The sequence below is a fragment of the Leucoraja erinacea genome, chromosome 12, assembly GCF_028641065.1.
Source record: "Leucoraja erinacea ecotype New England chromosome 12, Leri_hhj_1, whole genome shotgun sequence".
In the NCBI taxonomy this organism is placed as follows: Eukaryota; Metazoa; Chordata; class Chondrichthyes; order Rajiformes; family Rajidae; genus Leucoraja; species Leucoraja erinaceus.
The window spans coordinates 23082224-23101172 of NC_073388.1; the positions used below are offsets into that span (position 1 = coordinate 23082224).

Sequence of the window (18949 nt, forward strand, 5' to 3'; positions counted from 1 at the left end):
GTTTGAGAACAAGACAAGCAATGGTGTTTCTTCATCAAACAAATTAAAGAATCCTTACTGACACAAGCATCGATAAAACAGGAAAGTTACAACCGAAGATGGACCAAAAAGCTGGAGTAACTCAGGCAGCATCTCTGGAGAGAAGGAACGGGTGACGTTTCGGGTTGAGACCCTTCTTCGGACTGGTTAGGGATAAGGGAAATGAGAGATATAGACAGTGATTTGGAGAGATAAAGAACAATGAATGAAAGATATGTAAAAGAGTAACTATGATAAAGGAAGCAAGCCATTGTAAGCTGTTTGTAGGGTGAAAATGAGAAGCTAGTGTGACTTGGGTGGGGGAGGGATAGAGAGAGAGAGAGAGGGAAAGCCATGGCCACCTGAAGTGAGAGAAATCAATATTCATACCACTGGGCTGTAAGCATGTTTAGCCTCACTCTGACAATGGAGGAGACTGAGGACAGAAAAGTCTGTGTCAGAATGGGAAGGAGAATTAAAGTGTCCAGCGACCAGGAGATCAGGTTGGTTCACGCGGGCTAAGCAAAAAGGTGTTCCGCAAAACGATCGCCCAGTCTGCATTTTGTCTCGCCGATGTATAAGAGTCCACATCTTGAACAATGGATACAGTAGATGAGGTTGGAGGAGGTGCAAGTGAACCTCTGCCTAACCTGAAATGACTGTCGGGGTCCCTGGACAGTCGAGGGAGGAGGTATAGCGACAGGTGTTGCATCTTCTGCGGTTGCAGGGGAAGGTACCTGGGGAGGGGGTGGGAAGGGATGAGTTAACCAGGTAATTGCAGAGGTAACGGTCTCTGCGGAAGTCGGAAAGGGGTGGAGATGGGAAAATGTGGCTAGTGGTGGGATCCCGTTGGAGGTTGCAGAAATTTTGGAGGATTATGCGTTGTGATGCTACAATGGTTTTTTTTTTTTTTTTTTTTTTTATTTTTATTAGAAGTATAGTAATACACATCACGTATATCTTATTACGTTTGTCGTACCACTTCATTTTTTGAGCTTTAAGAAAGATAGAAATAAAGGAAGTAAGGAAAGTGAAAAAGAGTCGTGAAGGTGCAGGAAAGTGTTGGGAAAAGAAAGCCCCTTAGAAAAGAAGGAAGTAAAGAAAGGAAATAGACCCTAGAAAAGAAAGAAAAAACAAAAAGAGAAACAATCGCTCCATTATAACACAAAACTCTGCAAAAAGGGATATACCGTGTTTTTTTTCCAGAATTTGAGTATAAGCTTTTTTCCCCCATTATTAGCCCGTAATTAAGTAGGTTCTTTTGAAACACGTTTAGTTCGGGGTTACCTTCCGTTATTCCAAAAATAATCCGTTCTGCTTTTGGTACAAGTTTTAAATAATTTTGTGAAGATTTCAAATATTTCGTTCCAGAATTTTTGGATTTTTATACAAAAAACCAAAGAGTGCGCTATGGTAGCTTCTTGAGACTGCCATTTATCACAAATGAGTGAGACGTTAGGGAAAAGTTTATTTATTTTGGTTTTTGAATAGTATAGTCAATTGAATTAGAGTATGTCATACGTTGATCGAGCATTTATGCTCATATAGTAGGTGTTTATCCCAGCTCTCTTCTGAAATTTGTATAGCTAGTTCTTGTTCCAATGTTACAATGTTGATTCAATTTTATTTTCTGCATACAAAATGAAGTAAGCAGAAGGAAAATTGAGATAAGGAGAGAAAAATGACAGAGGAAAAACTCCTAGATATAATTAAGATGTGAAAGAATGAGGCTCTGCCTATTGAAACTATAGTTTCAGTACCGCAGCAGGGATTTGAAGTGAGAAAGATATCTCATGCCATTAAAAATGTATTTACACTGGAAGAGATTTTGTTTTGAAAACAACATACTTTCCCTCACAGAATTGAACATCGAATTCTCCCAATTTTGTTAGTCCTTGCTGTCTCCTCCCCTTCCTCAGTCCCCCTGCTGTCTCCTCCCATCCCCCAGCCTTCGGGCTCCTCCTCCTTTTTCCTTTCTTGTCCCCGCCCACCCCCGCCCCCGATCAGTCTGAAGAAGGGTTTCGGCCCGAAACGTTGCCCATTTCCTTCGCTCCATAGATGCTGCTGCACCCGCTGAGTTTCTCCAGCTTTTTTGTGTAACCTACTTTCCCTCACTGTTGAGCAGTAAATTAAGACGTTATATGAAAATATTTTCCCTCTTGTTGAGCCTGTTTTTTTTAGCACCAATTATTATTTTTTAAAATCTGTCCAGTTCCTCCCTTTAAATACTTCATGTCCTTTCTATAATGCGGTGACCAAAATTTGTCGTACAGCTCCAGCTGCAGTGGATCTATTCTTTGAGGTTCAAAATAACCTCCGATTCAGATTTTTTGTCATATATAATAATAATAATAAATGTTATTTATGGGCGCCTTTCAAGAGTCTCAAGGACACCGTACAAAAATTTAGCAGGTAGAGGAAAAACATGTAAGGGGAATGAAATAAATAGTAGAGACATGACTAGTACACAAATTAAAGACAGAATTCAATTCAAAACACAATATGAGGCAATTCATGCACAGATGAAAAGGGAGGGGGACGTGGGGCTAAGGATAGGCAGAGGTGAAGAGATGGGTCTTGAGGCGGGACTGAAAGATGGTGAGGGACACGGAATTGCGGATCAATTGGGAGAGGGAGCTCCAGAGCCTGGGAGCTGCCCTGGAGAAGGCTCTGTCCCCAAATCTGCGGAGGTTGGACTTGTGGATGGAGAGGAGACCGGCTGATGTGGATCTGAGGGACCGTGAGGGTTGGTAGGGGGAGAGGAGGTCAGTGAGATATGGGGGGGCCAGATGGTGGAGGGCTTTGTAGGTGAGGATCAGGATTCTGTAGGTGATCCGGTGGGAGATGGGAAGCCAGTGAAGTTGTTTGAGGACTGGAGTGATGTAATGCCAGGATTTGGTGTGGGTGATGAGTCGGGCGGCTGCGTTCTGGACCAGTTGGAGTCGGTTGATGTAGGTGGAGCTGATGCCAAGGAGAAGTGAGTTGCAATAGTCCAGTCGGGAGGAGATATATAGACCAGGGTGCAATGAAATTCCTTGTTCGCATGAAACTCATGGAGTAAATGGTATACGTGTGAATGATTAAAAACAACAGATTAAAACAGCAGAAAGGTGCAATCTGAAATAGTACAAAAGAATACTAAAGTGCAATCATGGAATGACCTAATGAGGTAGAATTAAGAGTGAGAGCATATGGCAGTACCTCGGAGAGTGGAATGTCAAAGAGATGATTGGTTCAGGAGTTTGATAACAGTGAGGAAGAAGTTGTTCTTGTCTGAATGTCTGGACATTCCCATATCTTCTCCCAAAAGGTAGAAATGAGATAAGGGAATGACCAGGGTCCTGACCCAATGCATCATGAAGATGAACTAGATAGATGGAAGTGACAAGCTTATGATGGACTGGACTGTGTTCACCACTTTCTGCAAGATCCGGTTGTGAAGAGCAGAGCAGTTGCCATGCCAGGCTAAGATGCAACCTGTCAGAATACATTGTATAGTGCATCTGTAGAAGTTTAGGAGAACCCTAGTGGACATGCCAAATCTTCTCAGAAACCTAGTATGTAAATATGCTGAAATTCTTTCTTGATCACATTGGTGTGAAGGGTCCAGAATATTTTCCTGATGATATGGATGCCAAGGAACGTGAAGCTATTGACCATGTCTATGACATCTCCGTTGATGACACAGGGTTGTGTTCAGCAGTCTGCTTCTTTGGGTCAGTTATAAACTCTTTTGCTGTGTTGAAGTTAAGGACTAGGTTATAGTTTTGACACCATGACATGCAGTTCCTGACCTCGTTTCTCTACTCCACTTTATTGTTGATCCAGCCAACAACAGTGATGTAATTAGTGATGATAAAAGAGTCGGTGTTGTACATGGCCACACAGTCCTGGATGTACAGGGTGTAAAGTAGGAGACTGAGCACACCTCCCTGACGAGTACCATTGTTAAGAATCAAGATCGAGCAAATGTTATGACTAATCCTAACTGACTGAGGTCTGCTGGTGAGCAAGTCTAGAAATCGGTCCAGCTTGTTTCATTGCTTAATGCATTTCTTCCAAAGCCTAATATCTTGTCAAAGAGTCACAGAGTCTGACAGCATGGAAACAGGTCCTTCAGCCCAAATTGCTCACACCGGCTAACATGCCCCATCTACACTAGTCCCACCTACCTGTGTTTGGCCCTTATCCCTCTAAACCTGTCCTATCCATGTACCTACCTAAATTTTTCTTAAACGTTGCGATGGTACCTTTCTCAAGTACCTCCTCTGGCAGCTCGTTCCATACACATACCAGCCTTTGAGTGAAAAAGTTACCCCTCAGTATCTTATTAACTTTCCCCCCTCACCTTAAACTTATGTACTCTGGTTCTCGATTCCCCTACTCTGGAGACTGTGCGTCTACCCGATCAATTCCTCTCATGATTTCATACACCTATAAGATTGTCCCTCATCCTCCTGTGCTTTAAGGAATCATTGCTTGCTTAACCTCTCCCAATAGCTCAGGCTCTCCAGTACTGGCAACATCCTCATAAATCGTATCTGCACCCTTTCTAGCTTGACATCTTTCCTTGACATGTGCCCAAAACTGAACACAATACTCTAAATGCGGTCTCACCAACGTCTTACAAAACTGAAACATGACCTCCCATCAGTCAGACCTCCAATGCTCTGACTGATGAAGGCCAATGTGCCAAAAGCCTTTTTGACCACCCTATCTACCTGTGATGCCACTTTCAACAAATGATGTACCTGTACTCCTGGATCCCTCTGCTCCACAACACTTCCCAGAGCCCTACACATTAGTTAATTACTTTGTCAACCTACCCTTGCTCCTTCAGACATTTGTGTGTATATATAAGCATCCACTCTCTCTTCCTGCTGTAGAATTGCACATTTTATATTATGCCTAATCTCAATGTTAATTGCACTTTTGAAATATTTTATAATTTGCTATTTTGAAACTGGTGCTTTGCACTTCCGAGTCATTAATATGCACCAAGAAATATTCAGTGCTGGCAAATTGTCAAATACCACCATGTTATCTTCCTTCCCCCCCAGAGGTTAATTCATCTTAATCTTGAATTTTAATTCATCTGATAGTTTTTCTGTCTTTAAGCCACTTCAATCATCAAAATATAGAATCACCTTTGAACAAAGGCTTTATTGTAGTTTGGACTTCAGGTCTGAAACCAGACCAAAATCGATGGGCAAATTAATGGTGAGCAGGTTACATTCATTGTTTTGAATACAATTGACATAATTAACAAACCATGCAAAATTATATACAGTATTTATGTGCAGATGTAGCCAGGCAATTTTACTAGGCAACTACAATTTTACTAAGAAGCCAGCTAATCTTTGTGTGGGTCATCAACACTACTGATGCGTGTTATCAAGCACATTGCGGCTTTTATGTCCCATTTACTCAGCTACTTAATAGCACGTTGAGTGAGCTCACTCAGCTGAACACTGGTATTTATGATGTTGGGAACATCACGAAAACAAGAAATAGCTTTGAAAAACATTTTTTGGACCATATGTGTTCTGGTGTGTTTGATTAAGTTGTATTTGTCCCGTTCTATACAATTATGCTTGATTAAAGATAATTTGACACATTCTCCAACCTGTCTGCTAAATTCAGACATACCTCTTCGTGTAGAAAATAGGCCTTTTGGTGATGTTGATATCCACTATTTTGGGTTGATCCCACTTCCTGGTTGTTGGTCCAACACCTTGCAGCTTGGTGCTTAGCCATTCTCCAATGTAATGCCTGCACCAGATTGATTAGTTTTATAACCTACTATCAATGGATGAGTATGTGAGCTTAGCGCATTCATTTTAGTTCCCTTTAACATGTAATGGTTTGATATTTTCAAATTCAGCAGTAGTTATACGTACTGCATAAAGTTTTAAATGCACCTGTTTTGGAAATTCCGGCTGAAAAGGCTTGAATGGAAGGTAAATATGGTAAAGCTGAAAATATTCAGCAATCCAGGCAGCACTTGTGGAAAGTGAAACAGAAATCTTATTTCAGTTTGATGTCCCATTATCAGAATTAGAAAAGACACATAACTAATTTTGTGAGCTTACAGAGAGGGTAACGGATGGAAACAAACTACTGCAGGAACTTCCAGCTACTGCAGGAACTTGGTGGATCAGATAGGTGAGAAACACTCAAAGGGACGTGACTCAGTTAGCTGTTCAGTTCTCTCCACAGAAGCAGCCGGGCTTCCTATGTTCCTCCAGCAATTATTTTTGTTCCACATTCCAGGCTTTTCAGTTTATAATGTCTTCATGGAGAACATCTGTGATTGGGCCATAGTTCTAATTGTACCATTAATTCACTTGTTATGAATTCTCTATGTTTCGATAAAGTGCCTTCAGTGTTCCTTTTTAACCATTTATCCCTTTTGTGATGCAAATGGAGGTATACTTTTTGTATGCTCTATCTGTTCCTGATCAAGTTTGGTTTGATGCTGCTCCAGTCTATTTCAAGTGAAGCCATCGCAATGGGACAGCTCGCTTTTCCCTTTGTACTGGTGAAAGTGCTCAGGCACTGAATCCACTTTGCCCGCATCTATCTCTGAACCACACATTTAGCTCTCTAATTTATCAATCTACTTTGATTCAAGATATATTTGCAAACCTATTTCACTTGGCAGCTTTTCCAATGATTAATTCCAATGTAACAAAGTTATAAAGGAAATTACTTAATTTGCTTTATATTGCATCTTCTGCGGGTGGTGCCACAGTAACCCCAATTTTTTGTATTATCCAGATTGAAAGTCTTATTGATCCCATGCTGCAGCTAACTGTCTTTGTATGCCTAATTAGGAGCAAACTGATATAAATTACATTAAATGATGTTTAACTTGGGTTAAATGGGTTTTGAATTATAACCTCGTGTTCTTAATTCTTAACTGTGATATTACTGTTAAAGGATCAGTAATGCATTAAAATTCGGGTCAATTTGGGTCAATGGTACTATAGGGCTGATCATCCTGCAGCGGGCCGCCCTTGTGGAGGGTGTATAGTGTTAAAAGGCCGAAACACCCAGTGATGCAAGGGTACAGTGAAATGTGCTTTTCCTTGCACACAGTTGATGTTGAGCACCACTCTAACAATCAATCTGCTCCCCACCTATTGGCACATCGGCACAATCATACTTTTGTCATATACCTAAAAGTGAAATGTACAATGTTCATCTTACCATACATCGGCACAATCATACTTAAATAAAAAAATGTAGGAATAATAGATTATATTGAAACAGCACACAAGAATCAGCAGATTAATAGTGCCATTTTGTATAATTGTTAAAAATGAAGAGTCTTAACTTGGCTATAAAGGCCAGCTGTCCTGGTAGCGGCAGTGGGTTGCGGTTGCAGGGCCGGCTTAACCAGGTGGACTTGATTGTGTTCTCCACCTCTGCTCTACCGCTCTGATCTGAGCACTCTGCCTTTTGGAGCGGTGTCGGATCCAATTAAGCCCCAGTCAGCTGCAGGCCTCCTGCTGCCCATCCAGTCACATGAACTCGCAAACGTGCTGTGCCGCGCTTCACATGGCCACTGCTCAGCTGTAGTACACTGGGGCGCCACTCAAAGTCAACCTGGGAACATCCACTGCGCCTCCGAGGATGCAGAAGGCAAGACCTCAACCCTCATACCAGGACTGTTGTTTTCCTGAGTCTGTCCTCGTCGCCATCATGAATTATATTGACAACTGGTCATATTTGTCATTGGTTGCCAGGTTTTATACCACCAAAGGTAATGCTACTATTTGTAGCGTTTTTATTCTGTAATTGTTTTTAGTCAGTTATTATTTTATGTAGTGGGGTGTTTAACATCTTGGATAATTACCGAGTCGCAAAACTTAAGCAAAACCCGGCAACTCTACCCCTGGCTGCGAGGCGCTCCAAATCCAGCGCGGCCCGCGGCCGGACGCCCCAGCTCCGCGAATGTCGGGAGTCGGCGCGTCGCAGCGCATGTTACCGGGTCACCGTCGCGGCAAGCTCCGGAGCGCTGTGGCCGCCGACACACAACATCGCGGAGCGTCGCTGGATTTGGAGCCGCGCAGCCAGGGGTAAAGTTGCCGGGTCGGAGCTACAACCGTGCGTGTTTGGGTGAGATTTTTCTGCTGACTTGCACTTCATGGATCAAAAGTCAATTGACCAGGCTGAATTACTTTGTGTCAAATTGGTGATACTCAATTTCTTTCATGATATTATTTATGCAGAACAGATGACTTTGAAATATTACTATTTGCAAAAACAGCGCAACCAAAAAGCTTTCTGCATTGTATCCCCTACCTTGCACTTCTGAGAAACTCTCCTTGCCTTTTTTTAATGGTGAACATCCCTGTCCACTTCAAGATGAGGCTGAGAGCTTTTGGGATTATAATAGTTAAATTACCGGTGTTAAAGATTGATAAAAGTCTTGTCTAAAATCTTACATGGTCATGGATAAAATAAACCATATTAAAAGTTTGCTCATAATTTAATCCAAATCACTTCAATGAAAAAAGTAATCGAAGAATTGTTTCTTAATTGGATTGCATGCACAATATACCTTAAGTATTGAAATTATGTTTTACCTAAAATAATTAACCATTTAATTATAAACCATATAAACCAGAATTTTACGATATATAGTTTATGAATACATGAGCAAAAAACAAACTGCTGGAGAAAGAGATCATATTTTTTTAATTGAGACACAAACTGCAGGTGCAGTATTCTTGAGCTAGGAACAAGCTTCTGGAGGAACTCAGCAAGCCAGGCAGCATCTGTAGAGAGAAAGGATAGGTGTATTTCAGATTGAAACTGAGGAAGGGTCCTGCCCTGAAATCCGCCTGTCCATTCCCTCCACAGATGTGCTTGAACCGCTGAGTTCCTCCAGCAGTTTGTTTTTTAGTCAAGATTTCGGCCGTTGCAGTCTGTTGTGTCTCGATTATGAATACATTACCATCATGAAACGTTGTTGAATTATTACTTTAAGCGTTCCGTGATAAATCACAATTATTCAGAGTTTGTTGCGTAAATGGTAGAACAATCTTTTCATTTAGCCTTTTTTAATGGTGTTGAAATGTTTTATACTTATAACAACACAGAAGGTGGCCAATGGCATCCCACATCCACCCTTGCACTACAGGAGGTTATCCCATCAATCGTTTTCCCATTCTCCATATTTCCGTGTCCTTCTGCATTGTGATTTCTCTGGCACATGCCCATCAACTTCTCTGTGCTGACTGCTGTGCCACAGGGTATACCCTCCTTTGGAAGGAACACAGTTAGAACGTGGAGATCTATTTGCCTTCAAATAAAAGGAACGTAGATATAAAGTAAGGTTAGAAAACCACATGCTTAGGAATTCTTAATATTTGAGGTTGATTCATGACCTAAAATAAAATGATTTTGAACAAGCATTCTGGCAGCTTGAAATTGAATATGTGACCCCCTGGATTATGTACATTTGCTTTCACTAACTGTAAGCATATCTTGTAAGTTTCCTCAAAAATGTAACGACCTCAGTTCGAATATTCATTTTAAAAATGATTTATGTAGCATCTTTTAATATAATGAAATGTTCCAGAGTGCAACAAAGCAGTGTTATTATTCCAAATGTGATGCCACAAGGAGAAATGGAAATGATAATCAAAATTTCGAATTACCTTTTTTAAGCATCTTAGAGGATAACTCCTCAGAAATGCCACTGGTTTATTTTAGAGGAAATTTAAGAGCTTGGGCCAAGGCGTAGGCAATAATGTTTTTGAAAATTGAGAAATACAAGCACAGAAATCGAGATGAGTAAAAACATGTACCGGTAGACTAGGTTACAAAGTGGTGGACAATTGGCAGATGAATAGATTTGTAATTTAGGATGTGAATTTTGATTAAACCAGACACCCCAGTCAACACCATGAGCCTGAGGTTGATGGGTACCAGAATGTGAGGTCGATCAGGATATGCACTGCAGAAATTAATGCTCAGGCTTATGGGAAGTAGAAGATCCAAGGCAATCGAGAGCACAGAGAATTTGTCTTGAGGTCAAGAATTGGATGGACAAAGCCAAGATACAATCAGTAATGTTGTAGAACTGGAAATAAGAAATATTAGTAATGTCATGGCCTTAATATCTGAGATTCAATCACAGATAATTGTGAGGCAGACTAATTAGTGAAATGTAGCCAATTAGAAAGTACTGGAAAAATTTGGGCTGCTAATTTTATCATTTTATCATCTCCTTCAGAACCAAAAAATGCAAGTGAAAAATCAGCTTGATTGTATATTAAATGGAGCCTTATTGCTATGCAATAAACATATTATTTGACTTTATGAAAAGGGTCATTTTGAGTCAGTGTTACCTTATTGAAAACCCATTAAATGCGTCAGAGAAAATAGCATTTTACAAAATACAATTCTAGTATACGTGCCTTATTAAAAGAGCAGTTTCTTTAATCAGGCTGCCTATTTGTGATTTTCATTTGGACTAGAGTTTCTGCAATTTTCTCTCTTGGTATTGTCACAATTTAACATTCTGCCACAAAGCTGTTGCAGGTTAAATATTTTCGTTATTTCTTGCTGTTTATTTACTGTAATTTCCCTGTTGCATTTTGTTGACTGTAATAAACATAGGTTAATGAAATAATAAAACTGTGCAGTCTAATAATGTGTGTGTGAACAGTATCAAATCTGATTTCTTCGTTAGAAAAACCTAGCTTGTGCTCATGTCAGTCTTTCATGTATTTCCAAGGTCTAGATTTGCATTTAATTTTTGTTATTGGTCATTCTTCTTTTGTGTTAGTTGCTTGACAAATTTCCTTGGAATTAAAATTATAGTCTGTTGTTATTAGTGCTATGTATTCTTGTTTGTCAGCTTGCACTTCAATGCCATCATTTAAAGTTTGGTTGAAATGCAGTAAATGCTGAACATATCGGGTATCATTCATGGAGAAAGGAAGTGAATTAAGGTTGATTATTTTTCATAACTAAGAAAAAATATACTTAACATGTTTATTGAAGAGGCCAATCAGCCCCTCCTCACCTAGATCCACCCATCACTTGCCAGCTTTTGCCCCACTCTTGTACTCGCCTCTTTCTACCCATTATCTCCCCTCTACCGCTATCAATCTGAAGATGAGGCCTGACCGGAAATGTCTATCTGTCCATTTTACCCCACAGAAGCTGCAGATGCTGCCTGGCTCATTCTGTTTCACCAGCAGTTTTTAAACAAATTCCTGGCACAACAACATGATTTAACATGTTTTTAAAGTATGGTGTTATATGTTATCTATGAGTGTCAGACTGGAAAACCATGAATGATTTCATGAATCAATACTCTGCTGGACATCTGTGTCATTTAAATTTGATCATACTGGGCAGTCTGCTTCAATGTCAGTAAATTCATCTCTACATCCTGACTGGGTCTTTGTACCTACATTAAAAAATGTCTGCTAGTCAAAGTAGTTTAAACAGTATATTGAATTCCAGTAATCATCTACCCAGTGTCTTTATATGATCCCAGGACGTATAGAAGAATTAACTCTACTTTGATTGTTGTTATAATTATTTGAGGATGTTTAAAATGCCAATTTTAAGAATTTGATATTCAGTTAAATAAATGTAACGATATGCAAAATAGATATTTCTCATTGTTGAACATGCAAGTAATATTCATGCCGCAAAAGTGTCAAGAAAAATCCATAGAATAACTGCAATTTTGCTTTTAATGATTATTACGCTGTTTGTGCCTTATGGAATGTGAACTGGACACACAAAATATGCCATCCAATGAGTCCATGTTAAGCTAGTGTGATTCTTACATGGTACATAATAGAAGCTAAAGGACAAACAAGCTTCTGGAGGAACTGATTGGGTCGAGCAGTCAGTGTCTGAGATTGAAAAGGAATTGGATCGAAATCCTTCATCAGGACTAGATTGTTCCACAGGCAGACTTTTTTGTTCCTCCAGATTTCAGCATCTGCAGTCTCTTGTGTCTCCAAAGAAATAGACTATTTTCCTTTGATTCCCAAAGCAGAATTTGGTATCGTACCAAAATTCATACTATAATTGGAGCATGGCAAGGTATGCGTGTTGTTTGGTGGCATCCTGTTGCATAGTGTAAATGTTTTCATTTATGGGTAAAATGATATTGCAGGCTGGAACCCTAACTTGTGGTCTAAAGGTTGTAAACTCTTCATGGTGCTCGGACATGGTGGCTTTGTTCAACGCATGCTCTTGCACCTAGAACACCTAGTGGTGATGTGCGTCCCTTCTACTTAAGGGAATTCCCTACCATCGTCAAGACTACGGTCAGCATTAAGCCCCAGGCAGACATTCCGCTCGCACTAGAGGAGCTGCATGCCGTGCTCAACAAACACTAGATGGTGAACTTTCCGAGACGCCTTTCCTAACATAGCCAGGGACTTCAAGGCCAGCCTGAAGAAATCGCTGTCAAACTGCCGCTGATGTCCTGCAGCACCGAAGGATCGACTCCTTCAACCACTGTTATTCCACCATCTGAGATGCTTATCGCTCCATCCCTCTCCCTTACTTTGAAAAGTCCGACCACTTCTCGGTGTTCCTTTTTCCTACGTATAGGCAGTGACTGAAGATTGCAGCCCCAGCGGTGAGAACTGCATAAAGATGGTCAGGAAAGGCAGGGGAATGACTTGGGGATTGCTTATAGACTGAGCGATGTTCAAGGACTCGGCAACGGGCTTGAATGAATAAGCCACAGGTTGTTACCAACTTCATTAGAAAATGTGTGGAGGAGTGTGTTCCCATGAAAACAATCTGAGTGTACCCCTACCAGCAGCCTTAGATAAACCAAGAGATCCGGAATCAATTAATCTGTCTTCTTCCTGACTAACATGCCTAGATTTCCATGCCTAGAAGTCTCTGTTGGCTTGGACATGCACACAGGATGGAAAATGGATGCATCACCAAAGATTCTAGTGGATAGAGAGAAAAAATAAAAAGGAAATATTGTCAGCAGACGTACATCTCTGAAAATTGAATCAGTGGCTGATCCTTGTGGAGTTATTAGTTTAGAAATTGAAATTAGAAAGCACAGGGCATAAATGGTGGCGCAACTTCGGTAGACAATGCCTTTCTATTGCTATTCATCTTTGGATCAAATAACAAAGGGCAGCAGTAGGTAGATATAAAAGTGAATTGGATATGTTAAGTAGTTATAGGGCTTGGTGCAAAACCATGATCACCAGGTTCAAGACCGGCAACGGGTTCCTCCCAGAAACCATCTGGCTCTTAAACACTAAACAACACTGACCTCATAAACAATGACGTTCTATGGACTGTGCACTACAGACCTCAGTTTTTATACTATTATGTTGATCTCGTTTTATTATTATTAATTTATTGTATTTTGATTTATTATATATTATCTGTGTGTTGTGGGCTGTTAAAACAGCAAATAAGAATGTCATTGGTGGTACACCAGGTAATGAAACGCTCTTGACTCTTGGTTAATGTTGTGCATTGTTCAAGAGCCTGAGATGGTTGCTGAGAAGAAGCAGTACTTGAACCTGGAGGTCACAGTGCTCTTGCTCCTGTAGCTTCTTCCTAATCATAGTAGTAAGGTGGGAGCGTAGCCTGGGTGATGTGGTTCTTAGATGATATTAGCTGATGTTTCAACTTCCTATAAATCCCTTTGGCGGTGGGGAGGTCAGTACCAGTGATGGACTGGGTAATGTCTACCACTTTCTGCAACCTCCCTTTTGTTGGGCATTCTAGTTACCGAGCCAGGACATTATATAACCAGTCAGTATGCTATTGACCATGTACCTGTAGTGGTTTGATGGAGTATTCGGCGACATATCAAATCTCTCAAACTTTTAAATGTCGAGCTTTCTTTATGATTGCATCAACTGGGTCCAGGATAGATCTTTAGAAATATGTGTGCCCTGGAATTTGATGCTGCTCTCTCCACTGCCAGCCAATTAATGAAGCTAGGGCTCATGGTTCATCTGTCCCCCCCCCCTGAAGTCAACAATCAGCTCCTTGGTCTTGCTAACATTGAGAGCAACATATTAGTTATTCACCCATTAGTCATTCAAATGAAAATGAGGTGTTGAATTTTGGTAAGCCAAACCCAAGCCTAACTTACACTGTGGATGGTAGGGCCCTGTGGAATGCTTTAGACCAAAGAGATTAAGACATATAGGAGTGTAGATCCTTGAAAATGTCAACACAGATGGTGAAGAAGGTATTTGGCACGCTTGCCTTCATCGGGTATTGGTAAGGCCACATTTGGAGTTCTATGTACGATTCTGGCCCTCCTGCTATTGGAATGATATCATTAAACAGGAAAAGGTGGAAAAAAGATTTTTGAGGATGTTACTGGGCCTGGAGGCTTTGAGTTATAAGGAGAGGTTGGACTTTTTTTCCCATGGACAATAGGAGGTTGGGTGGGGGGAAGTGGTGGGAGTTTAAAATCATGAAAGGCATCGGAAAGGTGCACAGGGCATAAGTTAAGTAAGAGGGGATGAATTTAATAGGGACCAGAGGGGCAGCTTTTTTAGAGGGTCGTACATATATGAAGCAAGCTGCCAGAAGAAGTAGCAGAGGCTAATATAATTACGCCATTTAAAATTCACTTGGACGGGTACGTAGATGGAAAAGGTTTGGAGGGATATGGGCTGACGTAGGCCGGTGGGACCAGCTCAGTTAAGCAACCAGCCAGCTAAGACGAGTTGTGTCGAAGAGCTTGTTGCCGGGCTGCACAGTTTAATGACTTTGACTCTAATGTTATTGCTCGTCCACATTCAATGGTTACTCATATTCTAAAGTGCTTCATAAAAACTGGTTATAAATCGAGGGATCATATTACTCAAATTACAGTATTTATGTTTACAGAGCTTTTTAATTTATAAACAAACATTTGGCTTGACCTCGAAGGTATGAAAAGTAATTGTATTTTACTGTTCCACCTTGGAACAACTGTGCTTTTTATGTATATTGTGTTCTGGTAGATTCTCATCAATGGAATATTTGAATTGAAAATAATGGTTTCTAAAACCCCAGATACATGTTTAAACAGCATTGGCTGAGAGTGCTGTTTATTCATCACCTTTTGTACAAGAATTTCAAATAGTCATTTTTCATGATGCTCTTTTTTTGGAGTGGGTTTGCCATCCCTTGTCTCGACAAATGACCCCAATTCCCCAAAGTAACTATATCAGTTTTTCTTTCAGACTAGCTAGCAAATGCTGTGTTTACAACTAATCAACAATGGGGTTTTTTTACAACTTAATATGGAGTGTTCGAAATCCATGCTGACAAGTGCCAAGTTTAACTGATGTAAGCCGCTAAGTTTAAGTGATAATTATATCCTGGCACAAACAGTTTGCGTCTTAAGTGTGCAATTAAATATATTTTTTGTGATTATTTCAGCCAGTGTAATAGCTTCACAGTCCTGTTTCCTGTTTCAAAAAGTCTTCATTCTTTGCAGTGTTATTCTTTTGGAGCAAATATAGAACCACAGTACTGAAATGATTGTTGTAATTCTCAAAAAGGCCTTTGTATTGACATACGCCAATAACAACCCGGATCGACAATAAATGATATGGTTCAGCATCTCTAAATTCTAGCTATATTGATTATTTATTTACTGGTTTCAGTTAGGACAAAAGTCATCTTTAGGATAGTGATTTCTTGCTAATTACAGCACTGTTTCATCCCTGACCTGATCTGACTTGTTTTGCTTTGATCTGACGTTGAGATTGTTTACAGCTCTGAGGCAACTATCAGTCATCCTTAAAGCTATCGAGTACAGCTTATGCCTAGCCAAGTTGTTTTGCTTTACCACCCTCTCATTTTGATAGCAGCTCGGCAAGCTGTGTTTCGTCTGGAGGAGCTCTTTGCAGGCATGCAAATTATGAATTCCTGATTTGCTAGCTGCATCCTGCTTCTCAAGGCATTGATGCATGAAATCCCTTATGAATTCACAGATGAGCATAGTGCTAATTGCTTTCCCACCTGCCTTTGCCCTTCCCCTGAATCTGTCAGCTCTTAACTGTCACTCACTTAAGACAGATGGCAACACATGCAGCACTGGACAATAAGAGCCAATTCTAGCCAGTGCCCTGGAGATTCCTGTAATTTCCATTGCGTCCCTATTGTGTGGTGATATTAACAAGATCGCTTTGCCTATGATTGCAGATAGCTCTGGTTGCTTGCGTGCTGAGATTTTTAGGAGATTAAAAGCAGACCTTCGCATCTCTTTACTCAGTTTATGGATGAGAAAGCACATTTTACTCTAAGAAGTGGTTGGGAATGTTCATTGTGCAGTATGCAGGTAATGTAAGTCTGATGCTTTACGCCTCGGATGTATTTTTTAGTAGAATGCATAGAAAAGTCAGATGGATTTTAATAGCTGAACAATTTGTCGTGTGTTGAGAGACATAGGTTGATAATTTGTTTAGTTAGGATGTTTTTTGTTTTAAACCTTTGAGATCAGTGTTTATTTTTGTATTAAAATGATAGGTTTCATTTTTGGTAGAAATATTTATTAATTCCTGCAATGTAAGAGTTTTGGTCTTTGTACTTCGTTTGCCTTGTTTTTGTTTAGCTTTACCAGCTTCATATTCTTGCTGAATAATTACGTTGACATAATATTGTTTGTTATTTTCTGCTTTGGTCTTTGGTTTTAACGCTAATGAGGATTCATGACAAAGAGATGTTTGTAGTTGCTGACATAATGTGCATTGACAACTAAAAGAATGCCTGAACTTTGCAATTGCATTTTTATTCCAAGAAAGGTCTGCATTTTCGGCACTGTTACAAACCGTTATGAAGTATATTGTCATTAAACTAATAAAATTGAATTATTATTTGTCTAGTTATCTGGACGTAGAATGTCATTGTCATAATTGTTTAAACAATATAATGTAATTATTGCAGCATAGTTTTAGCTGGTGCAGAAATGTATTTTAATTTCTCAATGATTTGATTTTTTTTAATGCTGTCACTAAATGATTAGCTTTTAGTTAGATTCACTTAGTTACTTGAATCCTGTGTTTTATCAGTGTAAGCGTTAGAATTTGGAAATGAAGGTGGCAGAGATATGCTGAAACTTTGTTTTGAGAAAACATTATTTTAAAATAACACCTGAGTTGGTGTCAGAAGCTGAGCCTGGGTGGGGGGGGGGGGGTTGGGGCTGAGGGGAATCGATCATAAATTTACTGCTTTGCTCTTTAGATTTTGATCGGCTACTTAAAGCAGTTGGATTTTCATTCTTTGAAAATTGGCTAATATCTCTGGCCATTGTTAGTCTCTTTAGGCAGAATATTTTCACAGTGATGTGAAGCAAGATTTCCACATTGATAAAACCAAATCAATGTATATTCAATTTACTCTGACAGTGAGTGAGAATCAATTTATTTTGTTTAAACTGCTTGATGTCTTCAGTAACGGTTTATATCAAATCATTATACATACGTGTAGTAAAGACTGCAGATGATGAATTAAATCGGAGGTAGATGCAACACCTGTCCCTTTACCTCCGCCCTAGACTCCATCCAAGGACCCCGACAGCCTTTTCAGATAAGGCAGAGGTTCACTTGCACCTCCTGCAACCTCAACTACGGTATCAGCTGTTCCAGATGTCAACTCCTGTATATCAGCTAGATCAAGCGCATGCTCGGCGATCCTTTCACAGAACACCTCCGCTCAGTCCGCCTTAACCTACGTGATCTCCCGGTTGCTCAGCACTTTAACTTTCCCCTCCTATTCCCAATCTGACCTTTCTAGCCTGGGCCTCCTCTATTGTCAGTGAGGCCAAGTGCAAATTGGAGGAACAGCACCTCGTATTTTGATGGTGTAGCTTACACTCCAGCGATATGAACATTGACGTCTCTAACTTCAAAAAGTCCTTGCTTTCCCTCTCTCTCCATCCCCTCCACCTCCCCAGTTCCCCCACCTGTCTTACTGTCTCCTGACTACATTCTATCTATGTCCCACCCACCCCTCTGTCATCAGTCTGAAGAAGGGTCTCGAACCGAAATGTCGCCCATTCCTTCTCTCCAGAGATGCTGCCTGTCCTGCTGAGTTACTCCAGCATTTTGTGTCTGCCATTAATATTGGGCAAAGATGATGAATATCAAATTGTTAAAAATGTTTTCTGGAGGTATTTTGTTTTGTAACTTTAAAGTTTTTTTTTTAATGTTCCTAATTTCCTTAATAATGCAATGACAACCACTTTCAGCTAGATCAGTGGTTAAACAAGTTTTAGACTGAAGTCCCACTATTTTCTGGCAGTGAGAAATGCTAATTGTAGAAGGGTTGAATTGCATTGGATCAACACTGTACACATCTACCTTATTTTCTAAAAACTAGATCAACTTTATCTAATGAAGCCATACTAGTTTTGGTTACTATTGGCGTTGCACATTTGTGGGTGTTTGAATTAAAAATGTCTCTTTGCATAATTGATAATCGTGCCTTTTGAATTATGAGAATTACAATTCAAAATGAATACTTTACATTATTTAAAAAAGGCTAATGCAATTTTAATTCTTCATGATGAGAAATCAAAGCACACAGTTTTGCTTCTTTTTCCTTTACAATTTCTGCAATTGTATGAAATTTCAAGGTCAGCCTCACTAATATTAAATCCTGCCAGCTTCAGAACTTTGACCAGATCATTAATTTAGTTGAACTCCCTCTCTGAATTAAAACTATATAAGGATAATGAGATTGTGAATCTGAGTAAGTTGAGAAATTATCTCTCTACATAAGTCTTGCTTTACCTCCTGCAAACTACAACTCGAATGCTGCAGCTTTACCAGTTCTTTGTGCAAGCAAAGCTCCTTACAACTCAGAAACGTGCCTTTACATGAAATCTCATGAAAATTTGCCTTGTCAAGTTCTTCTGCACCTATATGCATTTCTGTGCATACTTCACACCTTT

The 18949-nt window shown here is 39.9% G+C and overlaps 1 protein-coding gene across 6 annotated transcripts in view; it reads left to right on the forward strand.

The window, feature by feature from the left end:
* The window catches only part of LOC129702176 (ecto-NOX disulfide-thiol exchanger 2-like), a 157729-nt gene that overhangs the window by 37161 nt on the left and 101619 nt on the right, over nucleotides 1–18949 (forward strand). Inside the window, exon 1 of one of the 6 annotated variants that reach the window (XM_055643799.1) lies at nucleotides 16178–16336. The exons of the other annotated variants lie outside the window; for them this stretch is intronic. Coding sequence (XP_055499774.1) covers nucleotides 16315–16336 — 22 coding nt within the window. The 5' untranslated portion in view covers nucleotides 16178–16314. Of the gene's footprint in view, nucleotides 1–16177; nucleotides 16337–18949 lie in introns of those variants that run through there. 6 annotated transcript variants of the gene reach the window in all.